This window comes from Macaca nemestrina, chromosome 4 (assembly GCF_043159975.1).
Source record: "Macaca nemestrina isolate mMacNem1 chromosome 4, mMacNem.hap1, whole genome shotgun sequence".
NCBI lineage: Eukaryota > Metazoa > Chordata > Mammalia > Primates > Cercopithecidae > Macaca > Macaca nemestrina.
Genome location: NC_092128.1, coordinates 91,371,286 through 91,386,649, shown reverse-complemented (window position 1 = coordinate 91,386,649; position 15,364 = coordinate 91,371,286). Strand labels below are relative to the sequence as shown.

The following is a 15,364-nucleotide window of genomic DNA, read 5'->3' as shown; positions in this document are numbered from 1 at the left end:
TTTACAAATTTGTGTTGGACCTCATTCAAAGCCATCTTGTGCACTGGTTGGACAAGCTTGTTCTAGGACAATCTGGAATTTAATCACACCCCTACTATTCTGCATCAGTTGTTGTTTCAATACCTTATATTGGAATATTGCATTGCTGCCACCATAAGCTAAGGACACAGGCTGCACAGTGTACTCACATTAGGAAACTCCATGATAAAATCGTAAGCATTTGCTTCCCTTGCTGCTCTCTCCATCTCTTCATCAGTCACATCATCTCGTCCATACTTGATATTGTTACTGATGGTGGTCCCAAACAAAACAGGCTCTTGACTAACCACTCCAATATGTTCTCGATAATGCCGCACATTTAGAGCTCTTATGTCATTCTCATCTACCGTGATCTGTCAATCCAAAGAATGAACCATGTTGTGATGCCTTTTACTATATTGATTTTAGGGTCTTTCATACTAGACCAAAATATAAACTGAGAAGTAGCATATTTTAGAAATGAAAGACTGACTATATTTTGATAAAATATTTATAACATATATATTGTCCATAGACTTGTTCTGGTAGATGGGCACCAACAAAACTGCAAAAGAATAATTGGCTTAAAACATTGCCAGATCATCTGATTATCCTTATTCTAAGATCTACAAGTTAGATATTATAAAGATATATATTCTAGGTTCCACAAATGTTATTATGTAGACACATACAAAAAACTTCAGTTTTGGATGTGGCCCTTACGTTTCTTCTAGGAAATAGCCTTCATTATTTCAACGCCTCACACCTCTGCAGAAGACAAAAGTGTCTCCTATTCATTGCTATACATAATAATAAGTGACCTCTGTCTTCTCCCCAGGTGGTGCCATTGCCAATTACCCCAACATATTCCAGTGACAGAAGCCAGGGTTTGGTAATTCTAACTCATAGATTTTATGGTTTCATAAAAATGGTTTCTTACCAACCCTTGTTTTCTGTCAGGGCATGGATATTCTATGCAACTCTTTTATACCTGTAACACTCATCTAATAATTTATGTAGTCACACGGGTCTAGGATACTCCAAATGGAAACTATGAAGTAAAATTTAAATAAAGCCAGGCTCTAGGGGAGTAGATTTTCTTATAAAAATAACTGTTGAAAGTTTGAACAGAAGCATTAAGAATTAATCACTTTTGAATATCACAGTCTTATCCTCTATGCCACTTACAAGGCTGAGAAAGTTAAGTACAACATTGTAAGCTCCAAGAAAAAAAAAAAAAAAAAAGAAAAGTGGAAATGTTTTCTACATCATTCTTCCAGGACAAACTTTGAAATTCTTGATAGATGCTGGCTACAGATGTTAATACGCTATTTTTCTCCACAACATTCCCTCCCTTCTAACATACTATATAATTTACTTATTTTTTAATTGTCTGTGTCTGATTATTAGAATGTAAACTTCATGAGGGCAGATTTTTATCTGTTTCATTCACTTAGGTACTTTCAGAACCCAAAATAGTGCCGGACACATAGTAGGCACTAAATAAATATTTGCTGAGTGAATGGATACAGAGGAAAGAAAACAAATATGGCTTCTCTCCCAGTTCTACTGTTGAAAATGAAAAGTCACAGATCTGCGAGCCCTGCAGTGTTTCCAAATTCCATTAGGTGGACTGTGCTGGTTTTGCTAGCTATACTCACAAAGCCATCATCCGGATCATATAACCTCTGCAGAAGCTGGACTACCGTACTCTTCCCACTGCCATTGGGACCGACCAAGGCGACCGTCTCTCCAGACTTAATTCTGAGATTCAGACCTTTCAGAATCTATTGGAATGTATGGATGGAAAATCATAAAACCACAATGAGAATATGATGGACACATTTTCAGAAAATGAATATATAATTATAAACTGAAAACAAATTCTTCTGTGGAGCTTAAAAACAAATTTAGATCTTGTTACATTTGTTTCATGTGCATGTATGATAATGGCCTAAATAACTTCGGAAAATAGTAGTAAAAGAATCTATCATTATCTCTCTATGTAAAGAGGAGACCTAAATTAAGAGTACTCTCACTCTCAGAATATTCACTAGTAAACTGTTCACATTTTCAACTAAAATATTTCGTATGAATTTTGACTATCAAGCTAATGAAAGTCTTGTCTTAATTTGTAACAAGTGAATGAGATCTTGCCAGATATTTTCACAAGCTATTTAACGAAGCTCCTCCTTAGAATATGTTAACATAATTGCGAAGCATATTCTAAAATAAAACAACTGGCAAAGTTTCTTAGTGTCTCCGGATAGATGAGAGTTTATTATTAGAAACCTTGGTGGTCTCATGGTGACCCATGAGGAAACATTTTAAACATTTTCTCAACGACTGGGGTTGCTACAGCATTTAGTGTGCCAGGGATCTGCAATGTGAGTGAAGCCTCACAATAATTACCCTCTCAAAATGACAACAGTGATCCTGTTGAGAAATTCTCACCTATCCTTGCTTGCATCTGTATGTAGTTAGCCCTAAACAGGGGAATCTCCCCTTGAATTCTGTTGCTTTGATCTTACCATTTGTAAAGCAGTGGACCCTTTGCATAAGCCAAACATAAAACCTTCAAAGGGCCAAGCCGAGAAAAGTTCTCTGAAGAAGGTGAGAAATCGGGGACCACCAGTAGGAGTACCTCTTCTCACACCTGCACTTTTACTCTAGATTTGGTTTCTGGTCCTTCCTCGAAAGAATTTGTTTTATTTATTTAAAATGGATGGACCCCCCCCCCCGCCAATTTCATTCTTTAGTTTAACAAAAAAGGTTATGTTTCAAAAGTTCATTTTAAAAATAGTTGTTTAAAACCCAAAGAACACTTTCCCATGCAATATATTGGCACAATTCGAGCTGAAGTCCCCAGGAAGCCAATCCAAATGCAGTTGCAAAATGTAGTTTGAAATACTGTACAGTTAAGAAAAATGGTGGAAGTCAATACTCTTCCAATAATGGTAATTGGTAATTAAGCAACAACTTTTAAAAATAAAGAGGTTTGAAAAGAGAATTTCAATCAAAGTTTTAATCAGAAAAAAATAAGGAAGTAGGAGTAGGTAGGTCTTTATGCAAATTCTGTAACAGACATTAGAAATTGATCACATTAGTAATTTTATCTATTTCACTTAAAATCATGTCTTTTTTTATGAAGCAAGTGTTTCATTAGTAATTACCTTTTCCAGTATTTAACAACAACTGCTTTTTTGGTAAATACACTAATGAAGTGAAAGGGGGAAGACAATTAAAAATACACATATTTTCACAAGAACTTGTCAAAGGCTGAATGGAGTAGGATAAACTGCGTGTGTGTGTGTGTGTGTGTGTGTGTGTGTAGGTGATAAAGTACTTGCCACAATTGCTGGTGCAGTAAAAGCCCCAGGAAAGGAAGAAAGGAAAGGCACATGTGCATAATTCTCCTAGGTTAGAGAGGAGGGGGTTAAAATGAGTTATCTATGTTGAGTGGGGTAGCATCTAGGAACCACCAATAGGTGGCAGCATTAACCCAAGACATTTTGATGTGTTCTCAAACCCAGAGTAGAAGAATTTCACGGAGCTGAAAATGCTTTTGTCAGTTGAATATAGAAAGAATTATGCAAAATATAACTAGTTGATTCAGAGTTATTTGTCCATTATTTGTCTACCTCCTCAAGTCTCTAAGCAAAGTAACCAAAATCTTGACCAAAGTGATCCTGAGTAATCATGTCAGAGAAGATCTTGGCCAGTAGAAGATAATATCAGAAAACTGCACGATCGTATAATTTGTTTTAACCTACCTTGATAGATGGTCTTGATGGGTAATGGAAAGAAACATTTTTAAATTCCACAGTTCCTTCTATGGATTCAGGTTTACATCCAGCTGTGGAAAAGTTATCTATACTGGGTTTCTTGGAAAAACAAAGGAAATGTTATAAATCTTCAAAGGAGTAATCTGACAGTTTATACATTTTGAAAATAGTTTAAGGATGGTTTTCTTCCACAACAGTTTCCTTTCTGCTATAGAAGTGCATTGAGTTAGACATGAAGGTTTCAATACTACGCAATCTCCTCTTAGAAAAGAATTAAAGGCAATCTCTCTTTCCCATGAGCAACAGGCCAACATTAAATTTGTCCATCCTATTTTAGTGAAACGAGTGTGCGTGTTTTTTTGTCTCCTTCTTGCAGTAATGATAGTTATTCTTCAAAGCAATAGGAGGGGTCTTACCTTATCAATAACCTGGAAAATATTAAAGGCAGCTCCTCGGGCTATCGCGAAGGTTTCAAAATGAGGGGCTGCTGCTCCAATGCAATAACTACTATGGATTACGCTAAAGAAAACCTACAGGAACAAACAAAATGGTATTTAGCTTTCTGCAGTTATGTAAGAAAGACAATAGAATGTAATATATAATTATTAGTTTAAGCTCACAGAGAGATATTAGAGGAATTAGGTAAGACAGAATGGAAGATATCACCAAAGTATCCTTGGTCCTTTCCTAATATGGAACAAATTTCGATTATCTCATAGTCTTCTGGTTATCACCTGCTGGGATATGTGACCAGAAAAATCTGCTGACTGAAGTGTGCTGGCCATGTATAAACCCCATGGTGAGTTGCACCTTCCTCCTTGCTGGGTGACCCCTTGAACTTTAAAAAGAAAAATTCAGTAGATTTCATTGGCTCAGAGACATTGTACTGTTTTCACTCAAGCTGTTTTTGAATTTTTGTATTAGGGAACAGCTGTCCATTTTAAGACAGACTCATCTCTGCAAAAAGTCAAATAAGAAAAGAATCCCTCAAGCTAGGAGCTCTTATTTCTATCACACAGATGAGGATGCTTAGGCTTAATAAGCCAGTTACCCAGCCACACATAAATTGAGGAGCGAGGATGAGTGAAAAATCCTTCATGCTCACATTTCACTTTATATGAAATAAATGACTAGCTAAAGTCTTAATTTTGAATGCCTCAAATTCAAAAGATGAATTTAATGGAAAGAAGAGAAATCTATATAGAATGGAAAGGCCAAACAAGGATCAAAGTATAAAGAGCAGATCATTTTGGTTCCTCAAGACAAATGTTTCTTAATCCTGAACTGATCTGTTTATTGTTGTAACTTGAGAGGATAACTGAATAAATTGTTAATTAACACATAACTCCTAGCAATTTGAAAGTCTCCAAACTGTGATATTGGACAGAACGGTATGTAGTCTGTTTTTAACATTACTACATGCTGAAAGGACAGAGGAAGAGGAGGTGAATGCAAACTCTACAGACCATTTCCGGAGAGAAGACATGTAGCAAGGTGAATGCAGAACACTGTCTGATCTCAGCCAAGATGAAAGGAAAAGTCTCACAAAAGATTGGCCTTTTTCTTAACTGCTAGATTAAGAAAACTCAGTGTATTTCCCAGAGGAGAATTCAATTATGATTCTTCTAAAAGCAGAATGCAGATGCTTGACACAACAAGGACACTAAAACATGTTGGATGAATAAATCCCATCAATTCATAACTATAATTCAAAGGTGTATACAAATAATTTGAGGGAAACAAATATTTGTTTATTAAAAGCATTCATCTTTGAATATTCATCTTCAAAGAGGAATTTTGGCTAAACTAAGTAAGGAAAGATCATCCAGGCCAGATACCTTGTTCTCAAACAAGACTTACAGCAAGAACAGTCCCGATGGTATATCCAGGTTCTCCATTAAGAATCAAGGAGGTTCCATACCAAAAAGCAAGTCCATAGGTTCCGTTCATAAAGAAGTACACAGCACCAAGAGACAGTTTTGAGGCTATAGCCCTTTTTATGCCAAAATCCTTTGCATCTTTCAGATTCTGTGTATACCTTACAAAAACAGAAAACAACTTAATAGCCACTGGGGAAAATAAAACCAAGTATATTTTGTTATATTTAAAGGGACAGACCTTTGAAGTTCTTTCTCCTGGGCCCCAAAGGCTACAACTGTTCGGATTGATGACAAGACCTCTTCTGCCACAGCCCCAGCTTTGGAATAGGCACTTAATTCCTTACTGGTCAATGAGATGACCATCTGTAATAAACCACAACCACAGTTAAAAAATGGCTCTGTGTAGTAATAATGTACTGAGCATTTAAGTCAGGTGGAATTTGAATTCGAAGTAGCCTAATGGTATTTTTAAAAACTCTATCTCTGCATTTTAAAAAATTTGTCATCAAAATACTAAGAGGTAAGATTTCAGAGAGAAAAGGGAAAATATCACTATTGGTGACTAGACAGGTTTACCTGATTTCACATGCCCTTTTCTCTATTATATGTCCCATTTACTAATCACTTTACATTTTGTGATTGTTCCACGAAAGGGAACAGCGGGGACACTGCCTTCAGAGCTGTGAATTCATAACTATTGCCTATTCACATAGCAAGTCTATCCACCTGAAAAATATATTCCACATAATAGGAGCTGATTTTATATAAGACATGCTTGGATAACTGTTATAGTCAGAGAGTAACAGAAGCTGAGTAATACTCATTATTTTCTGAATTCACTTACTAAAGATAATTATTCCTATAGTGTATCACTAGGGGGGAAACACCACCTGGCACAAAGCCTTATACTTAGCAAGTATTTAATAGATAATTGCCAAGTTGAATTGAAGGAAGCTAGAAACCATCCACTCTGGTATCGCATCATTTGGACAACTCTGACCTTCACCTGCTTCCTCTTCATGATCAATTAATACAATAACAGAATTTAGACTACCCACTGCTATTCCTTTACAACTCCTTGTTTACTTCTCTTCTGTGGGCAGTTAAGGTTCTGATCTTAGTAACTTACTGCAGGCAATCTTTCTACTGAGATTTCCTTCCTCATTAAAAATAAGCTGAGGATGAAGATTTTTATAAAGGCTACAAAGTCAACACTCAGAGTCACACTAAGTAAAGACATGCTGTCCAAATCTCCAAGCCTATTGCTAAGGGATTAGCCCACTATAGAATATTTTTATTGCTGAAAATTCTTGTTTGGTTGATTAGTATATTGTTAGCAAATAAACTCTGGAAATTTTATGAATTGTATTTCCATAAAGAACAATTAGTATTGCTAAATTTAAAGCACTGTGCCTCCGATCTAGAAGATGAGTATACACACTGGTGGAATTGCCAAAAGATATGATTTGAAGAGTAATATCAGAGATACATTTGTTGTTTTTAGATTTCACAAAGAGTATTGGTTTCAAAACCAGGCTGTAGATAAGATTACAATTTTGTGGTATACTCACAGCAAAACAATGCTAAAAATGTAATTTAGAATGCAAGTACATAATTTGTTTAAAAAACTGAAACATATTTATGTAGTACATAAACATAGATATTAGCAGACATTTGAAATGTAATTGAAAGCCTTATTGAAATATAAGCTTGGCTGGGTGTGGTAGCTCACTGGCCTGCAATCTCAGCACTTTGGGGGCCGAGGTGGGTGGACAGCTTCAGCCCAAGAATTCGAGATCAGCCTGGGCAACATGGTGAAAACCTGTCTCTACAAAAAATACAAAAGTTAGCTGGCATGGTCGCCTGTAGTCCCAGCTACTTGGGGGGCTGAGATGGGAGGATGACTTGAGCCTGCAAAGCTGAAGCTGCAGTGAACCATGTTTGTTCCATTGCATTCCAGCCTATGTGACAAAGTGAGACCTTGCCTTGAAAAATCTTTATGCATATATACATATAAACTTTAAGAGGATGATATAAAAAGGTGTTTATTGTTTTAGGATTTTCTTATTCCATTCTACTCAATGAAATGAATCATAATGTGTTGATCTGGGAATTTAGAACAAACAAGGCTGTCCCAACAGCAACAACTACACGTCACATGTATAATGGCATCATACTTTATCCATGCTAGCACTTGAAGTTGTGTTAGACTGCTAAATGAAGAGAAATGTTTTTAATGTTAGTAAGCTATTAAAAACATTTCATTTTAGCCAAATAACTTGAAGATAGAAAGGGGATTAATGGAGAACAAAATCAAAAGTATTTGTGGTGTATAATATCCCTTTGTAGTTTGGAACATGGCAAATGAATAGAAAAGTCATTTTTGGGCAAACTCAATGTGTCATCTAGTCCACACTGCTGCTTCCATTCAATATTGCATTAGCCATCTCACTTACTCTAGAACATGCTGCCGCTGAAGCCATTATAAGAGGAGATGTGGATAGAGTCACTAGGGTGAGTTTCCAGCCCTTCACCAAACCAACTGCCAGGCCAATTGAAAAAGTAGACATGTTTTGAAACAACAGAGCAATCTTATCTCCAATACCATCGCTGATTTTGTCAATGTCACTGAAACAGGCAAATAAATGTAATTAGGTCATTTACATGTCACATATGTAAACAAAGCTAATGTACTACAATATCATCCTCTTACTCCGTCATGCGAGTGTTAAGTTCACCGATGTCACAGCTATCAAACCAGCCGACGTCCTGTGCCAAAACTGAATGAAAAAACTGTTTTCGAATCCTCTTGGTCTGTCGTGCTGCAGTTATAATCCAAAAGCAAATCTGTATGTAACCAAAAATCAAGGCAGCAACACCTATTCCAACATAATACAGGGTCAACCTGAAGAAAGAGTATTAGAATGTGAGACCAAAGTGCAACATTTTTTTCTTGTTACACACACACACAAATCGATCACAGTATTTGATTGAGAAAATTTATGCTAGAACTAGAAAAATGACTAAAAATAACATGCCATGAGAGTGAAGTACATTGAATATAATGATCTAGGTTTCCTTGTAAAACATAGAGTACATCTTTTATATTATTATCAGAAATTAGTATTTTAAAGCATTCTTGCTACTTATGTCTTCTTTCAGTATTTTTAATACTTTCATATGAAAAAGTTCCATAGAGGCAATCAAGGTAACTGTAGGTGGAACTGGAGGGTAAAAAAAAAAAAAAAAAAAAAAAAAAGATAGCAATCAAAAGCATTTGATAAAAAGCTTAAAAACTATACATAGTCAGCCCCAAATTCAACTTAAGGAATTCGCCCTGAGGTAATACATACAAAGATTCATCTATATAACTGGTCTTCGTAGCATTTGTAACAATATAGAAAAACTGAAAACAATCCAAATATTTTATAGTAGGAGACCAAATAAGAAATGTCATTATTTAATAAATGTATACTGAGTGCCCACTATGTGTGAGGTTCTAGAGACACCTCCATGAGCAGGATAATAAGTCCTCCAATTCTGGCAGGAGGCAGACAATATGCAAAGAGAAAAAAATAGGTTTTTCTAGGAAGGAAGTAAACAGGGTGATAGTTCACAGAATAACTGGTGAGTAAACATGGATTGAGAGAGCTAGCTCAGATAAATAGAGTGGTTAAGAAAAGTTTCTGTGAGGAAGTGATATTATAGCTGGGATCCAAAACGTGAAATAAGCCAGCCATAAAAAGAGCAGGAAGTGCATTCCAGGGAGAGGAAAAAACATCTCTCCCAGGAGAGATTGAGTCAGAAAAAAGTTGTTTAGCATGTTCCAGAAACAAAAGAAGTCCAAAGTGGTAAGAAATAATGAGGCCGGAGAATTTGGCATATTCTAGGGTTTTTACAGTACATTGTTCATGTTTTATTCCAGGAGAAGCAGATCATTGGAAGATCTCAGCATGGGATGGCATTATCTGTTCAACTTTTTAAAAGACCACTCCAGCTTCTCTGTGGAGAACAGATGAAAGCAGAAATAATTGAGCATGAAGTTCTGTTAAGAAGCTATTGCCATGGCCAAGGTGAGAAGAATGGGGGCTTGGAGGAGGATCATGGCAGCCTACATGAAAAGAAGCAGACAGATTTTAGGTGTATTTTAGAAACAAAAATTGCCAGACTAATGGATGCCTGAATAAGAACAACCAACTTTCTCTGCTAGACACATGACTGGGAAGACTGTCAAAGCAAAAAGCTCCCTTCCTGCCTCCAATGACACCTATCCTGAAAAAGAAAAGTCCTTTCCATTCAATCTTCTAGATTATGAGAATTTGACCTGCTTGAAGAGCATCAGATTGTACACCTCCCCTTGAATGGAGTACCTTTCATGATCCTTGATGAGAAGAGAACTTGAACAGCTGTTACAGGTAAGCCCCCTTTGGCTATGAAGATGCTCTCTCTACCATGGGGATCTAATCAGTCACAGTCTCCTTCAAGCATACTATAGACCTAGGATGTTCAATTGCCACCTGTTTGCTCTCACATGGATATTTAGATTTCTTAGTGCTTTATAGTTTATTTGATTTTTTTAAAAAGATGGGATCTCACTATATTGCCCAGGCTATCCTCAAACTCCTAGGCTTAAGGGATCCTCCTGTCTCAGCCTCCTGAGTAGCTGGCACTGATGGTACATAACACTGGGACTACAGGTGCACACTAGTGTTTTATAATTGTGTGTGTGTGTTTGTAATAATAAAGTAATCTTTATTTAATAGATTCTTCCTGAAAAAAAAATGTCAATGTATTGGATATGAGGAAAGTAGGAAAGGGAGAATTCAAGAATAACTTCTTAGGTTTTGAGTAGAGCAGCTGGTGATGAGGGTATTACTTACAGATGCGAGAGACTGGGACAAAGACAAGATTTGCAAGACATAGAGAGAGTTCAGATTTAGATATGGGAAGTCAGAAATGCCTGTTAAACCTCAAAATGGAGATCAAGTAAGAAGCTGAAAATGAGAAATGGAAGCACAAGAGAGGGGGTCTAGGCCGGGGATGTGGATTTGAAAGCAGTAACTTATAGGCAGGTGGGAATTAAAACAAAGGGACTGGCTGAGAACACCCAGGAAGAGGAAGAATTAAGTGTAGGTAAAGAAGAGAAGAGGGCCAAGGACTATTAGTGACTCTGCAAAGATGTAGCTTGGGATGAAGATAAAGAATCTGCCAAGAAGTCAGTGAGGTGGTTGAAAATCCAGGAGAGTGAAGTACCAAGCAACACAGGAGAGGAAAATACAATTGATGCTCATTATTTGAAAATTCTGTATTTGCAAATCTGCTTCCTTGCTGAAATTGTTTTTCTAAGTCCCAGATCAATACTTGTAGTGTTTTCATGGTTATTTATGGACATGCACAGAGTGACCAAAAATTTGGTTTGCTCGATGCACACATTCTCAGCTGAGGTCCAGCAAGGCCCGTACTCTGCCTTCTTGTTTTAGCTCTTGTACTGTAAACAAAGGTTATTTTCGTGGTCTATTTAGTGCCAAGTTTTTCTCATTTTTGTGCTTTTGGTTGATGATTTTGCTATTTGTAATAGTTCCCAAGCATCATGCTGAAGTGATGGCTAGTGTTCCTTAGTGCAAGAAGGCTGTGATGTGCCTTATGTAGAAAACAGGTGTGTCAGATAAGTTTCATTCAGGAGTGAGATATAGTGAGAACATGAGTTCAATGTTAAAGAATCACCAACACATATTAAATAAGGTGTCTTTAAAAAGAAGCACACATAAAGTGAGGTTGTGTGTTATTTGGTTGACAAAAAGTTTGTCACCAGAGGCTCGCAGGATCCTAACACTGTATTTCTCCTAAGAGTAATCTTCAGAATTTGATAATTCAATTTTCACAGAAACTTTAATAGACCATAACTATCATAAATAATTTACCATGTTTTCTAGTAAGAGGAACTATTCAAGGATAGGATGGAACACTACAGGCTTAATACAAATCATCTTGTTGAATTTTTTTTTTTTATGTTGTGGGGAAAAGGTTTGCAGCAATCATATAAAATAAGTGTAAGATGAATACACTGAAAATCACAAGACATTATTAGGAGAAGTTAAAGAAGATCTAAATAAATGAAGAGACATTCCGTTGATGGATTGGGAGACTCAGTGTTGTTAAGATGACAGTCTTCCCCAAATTTATCTATAGATTCAGTGCAATCCCTGTCAAAATTCTCCTGTGTGCTCTCCTGCAGAAATTGACAAGGTGTTCATAAAATATACATAGAAATGTAGAGAACTCAGAATAGCCAAAGTAATTTTTCAAAAGAAGAGCAAATTTGGAGAACTTACACATTCTTGAGTTTATTTATTAGAACTGTAAAACTACAGTAATCAAAACAGTGCAGTACTGGCATAAAGACAGACATATCAATAACTGCAAGAGCCGAGAGAACAGAAACGGACCCTTACGTTTATTGGCAGTTGATTTTTAGCAAATGTGCCAAGTCAATTCAATTGAGAAAAGATTGTTTTTTCAACAAATGGTTCTGGGACAACTGGATAGCCACATGCAAAAAAGGTAAATTTAAACCATTACCTCACATCACTCACAGAGATTAACTCAAAATGGATCATAGACTTAAGTTTAAGAGTTAAAACACTGCAACTTCAAGAAGAAAATGTAGAGGAAAATCTTCATCATCCTGGGTTAGGCAAAAAATTCCCACACCCAAAAGTGCAATCCATAAAATAAAAACTTAGTGAACTGAACTTTACCAAAGTTAAAAACTTTGTCCTTCAAAAGAAACCTCTAAGAAAGTGAACACTCTGACAGATAGAGAAGAAATATTTGCCAATTGTATATCCAACAAAGAACTTGTAATCAGAATTTATAAAAAATTCTTACCACTTAATAATAAGAAGACTAATGGCACAATTTAAAAATAGATAAAATATTTGAATAGACATTTCACCAAGGAAAATATAGGAATAGATTAAAAAGTACATTAAATGCTCATCATTAGTCACTAGGGAAATGCAAATTGAAGTCGTATTATAATACCCCTTCATACCTACTACAGTGGCTGTAATAAAAAAGGCAGACAATGACAAGTGTTGATGAGGATATGGAGAAACTGGAACCCTCAGACACTGCTGGTGGGACAGTAAAATGGTGTAGCCACTTTTAAAAAACAGTTTGGCAGTGTTTCAAAGAGACAAATCTAAATTTACCATATGACCCAGCAATTCCACTCCTAGGTCTACTCAAGAGTAATAAAAACATATGTCCACACAAAGAAGTGTACATCAATGTTCACAGAAGCATATTTGTAAATAGCCAAAAAGTAGAAACAATCCAAATATCCATCAGCTGGTGAAGAGATAAACAAAATGTGATACAGCTTTGCAATGGATTACTACTAAGCAATAAAGAATAAACTACTACCTGTTACAACATGGATGAACCTCAAAAACAGTATGCCAAACAAAAGAAGCCAGGTGCAAGAACCTTACATATTATATATTTCCATGCATATACAGGGTCAGTAATATGCAAATCTTTTCAAATAAAAAGCAGATAAGTAGGTGCCTCAAGCTGGGCGTGAGAATAGGGATTGGTTGCAAATGAAGATCTTTGTAGGAGGATAAAAGTGTTCTAGAAATACTGTGGTGATGGTTGTACAACTCCATACATTTACTGAAAATCATTGTTGCACAATTAAGACTGGTAAATTATATGCTAAGTAAATTATACATCAACAAATGTACTAAAAATCATATAAACAGTACAATTGCACTAAAATTATATATGTACCACTATACATGTAAACATACTATAATAATATAAACAGAAATTAATATTTTTATCTATTAGTGGTGGGATTATGTATAAGTGATTTAATTGTCTTCTTTGTGCATTTGTATCTTTTCACATTTGCTACAATGAAAATGTAATTTAATCAGAAAAAATAATTTAAAATAGTTTTACAGAACCACTGACTCACTTTTAAAAAAACTATTCCTTATAAACAAACAAATGAAACCACACACTCAAGTTTTCCACATGGAAGAACTCTACTTATTAACTCCACATTCATCTAGTAATCAGACTTCCAAACTACCTGGGATCCAGAAGAAGAATTTTAGTAGCCCCAGAGCCCAGGCAATTAATTTTACATCAAGAAATGAAGCCACCCTTGAGGCCTTAGCTTTCTGATTCCAAAACTCACCCAAATTAAGATTGATTTAATGGCTTCATTTATTGAGCACTTAATATGTATTAATCTAACATGGAGTTGGCTGTCTAGTTTGCCCCTTCTGTTTCAAGTAGGTTATGCTAGATACATTAGAAGTAACAAAAGAAAAGGTTCAAGTTGGCCGGGAGCGGTGGCTCAAGCCTGTAATCCCAGCACTTTGGGAGGCCGAGACGGGCGGATCACGAGGTCAGGAGATCGAGACCATCCTGGCTGACACGGTGAAACCCCGTCTCTACTAAAAAATACAAAAAACTAGCCGGGCGAGGGGGCGGGCGCCTGTAGTCCCAGCTACTCAGGAGGCTGAGGCAGGAGAATGGCGTGAACCCGGGAGGCAGAGCTTGCAGTGAGCCGAGATCTGGCCACTGCACTCCAGCCTGGGCGGCAGAGCGAGACTCCGTCTCAAAAAAAAAAAAAAAAAAAAAAAAGAAAAGGATCAAGTTGCTTAGAAGTTCATATAGAATTAAGTAATCAAGGCCTGGAGCAGTGGCTCACACCTGTAATCCTAGCACTTTGGGAGGCCGAGGCGGGCAGATCACCTGAGGCTGGGAGTTCGAGACCAGTCTGACCAACATGGAGAAACCCCGTTTCTACTAAAAATACAAAATTAGCTGGGCATGGAGGCGCATGTCTGTATTCCCAGCTACTCCAGAGGCTGTGGCAGGAGAATCTCTTGAACCCAGGAGGCAGAGATTGCAGTGAGCCAAGATTGTGCCATTGCACTCCAGCCTGGGAAACAAGAGCAAAAACTCCATCTATAAACAAAAAATTAAGTAATCAACTTTTGACAGCAAAAGAGGAGGCATCATATTGACCAGTAGTAGTCCTGGCACTATTTAGTCATTCCAATCTGGAGTCAGCAACAAAAGATTCAACTATTTTTAGAAAAATTTTCTGAGAAATAAGACAGAGGCATAGACTTAACATTAAAATTATAAAGCTGAGTAATTTTCTTTGGAAAATAACAGTTAGAATAGAATTCTTTAGTTCCTGATTATTACAGATGGAAGAAGTAGTATCACCTTATACTCAAAAAATTATGCAAATCAGTGTTCATTAAAATATCAGTTCCACAGATGCTAATCAATTTTAGCAGAAATGAATTAGGTTCCATAATCAAACATTAATAGGTTTGGAAAACTTGGATTAAATCAAGCTAACTAAATGAAGCCCTTACTATCCATATCTGTCATGTATGTATCCGATAGAAGGCTGTCATAGATAATGTTTTTCAAACCAATTTGACTGAAGAGTCTTCTTTAATATGTATCTCAAATATTTCAAAAATATTAACATACTGAATACTGAATAATAATTATGATTAATAAGAATGTACTGCATATTATAGAGTCTTGCTCTGTTGCCAAGGTTTGAGTGCAGTGGTGTGATCTCAAACTCCACTGCAACCTCCAACTCCCGGGTTCAAGCGATTCTCCTGCCTCAGC

The 15,364-nt window shown here is 36.4% G+C and overlaps 1 protein-coding gene across 1 annotated transcript in view; it reads right to left on the bottom strand.

The window, feature by feature from the left end:
* LOC105475664 (ATP binding cassette subfamily B member 5) overlaps positions 1–15,364 on the bottom strand; it is a 126,959-nt gene that overhangs the window by 98,627 nt on the left and 12,968 nt on the right. Inside the window, exons 5-12 of the mRNA XM_011731124.2 lie at positions 8,397–8,588; positions 8,140–8,311; positions 5,922–6,046; positions 5,664–5,841; positions 4,220–4,333; positions 3,792–3,902; positions 1,680–1,805; positions 189–392 (exon numbers count right to left, since the gene is read on the bottom strand). Coding sequence (XP_011729426.2) covers positions 189–392; positions 1,680–1,805; positions 3,792–3,902; positions 4,220–4,333; positions 5,664–5,841; positions 5,922–6,046; positions 8,140–8,311; positions 8,397–8,588 — 1,222 coding nt within the window. The remainder of the gene's footprint in view (positions 1–188; positions 393–1,679; positions 1,806–3,791; positions 3,903–4,219; positions 4,334–5,663; positions 5,842–5,921; positions 6,047–8,139; positions 8,312–8,396; positions 8,589–15,364) is intronic.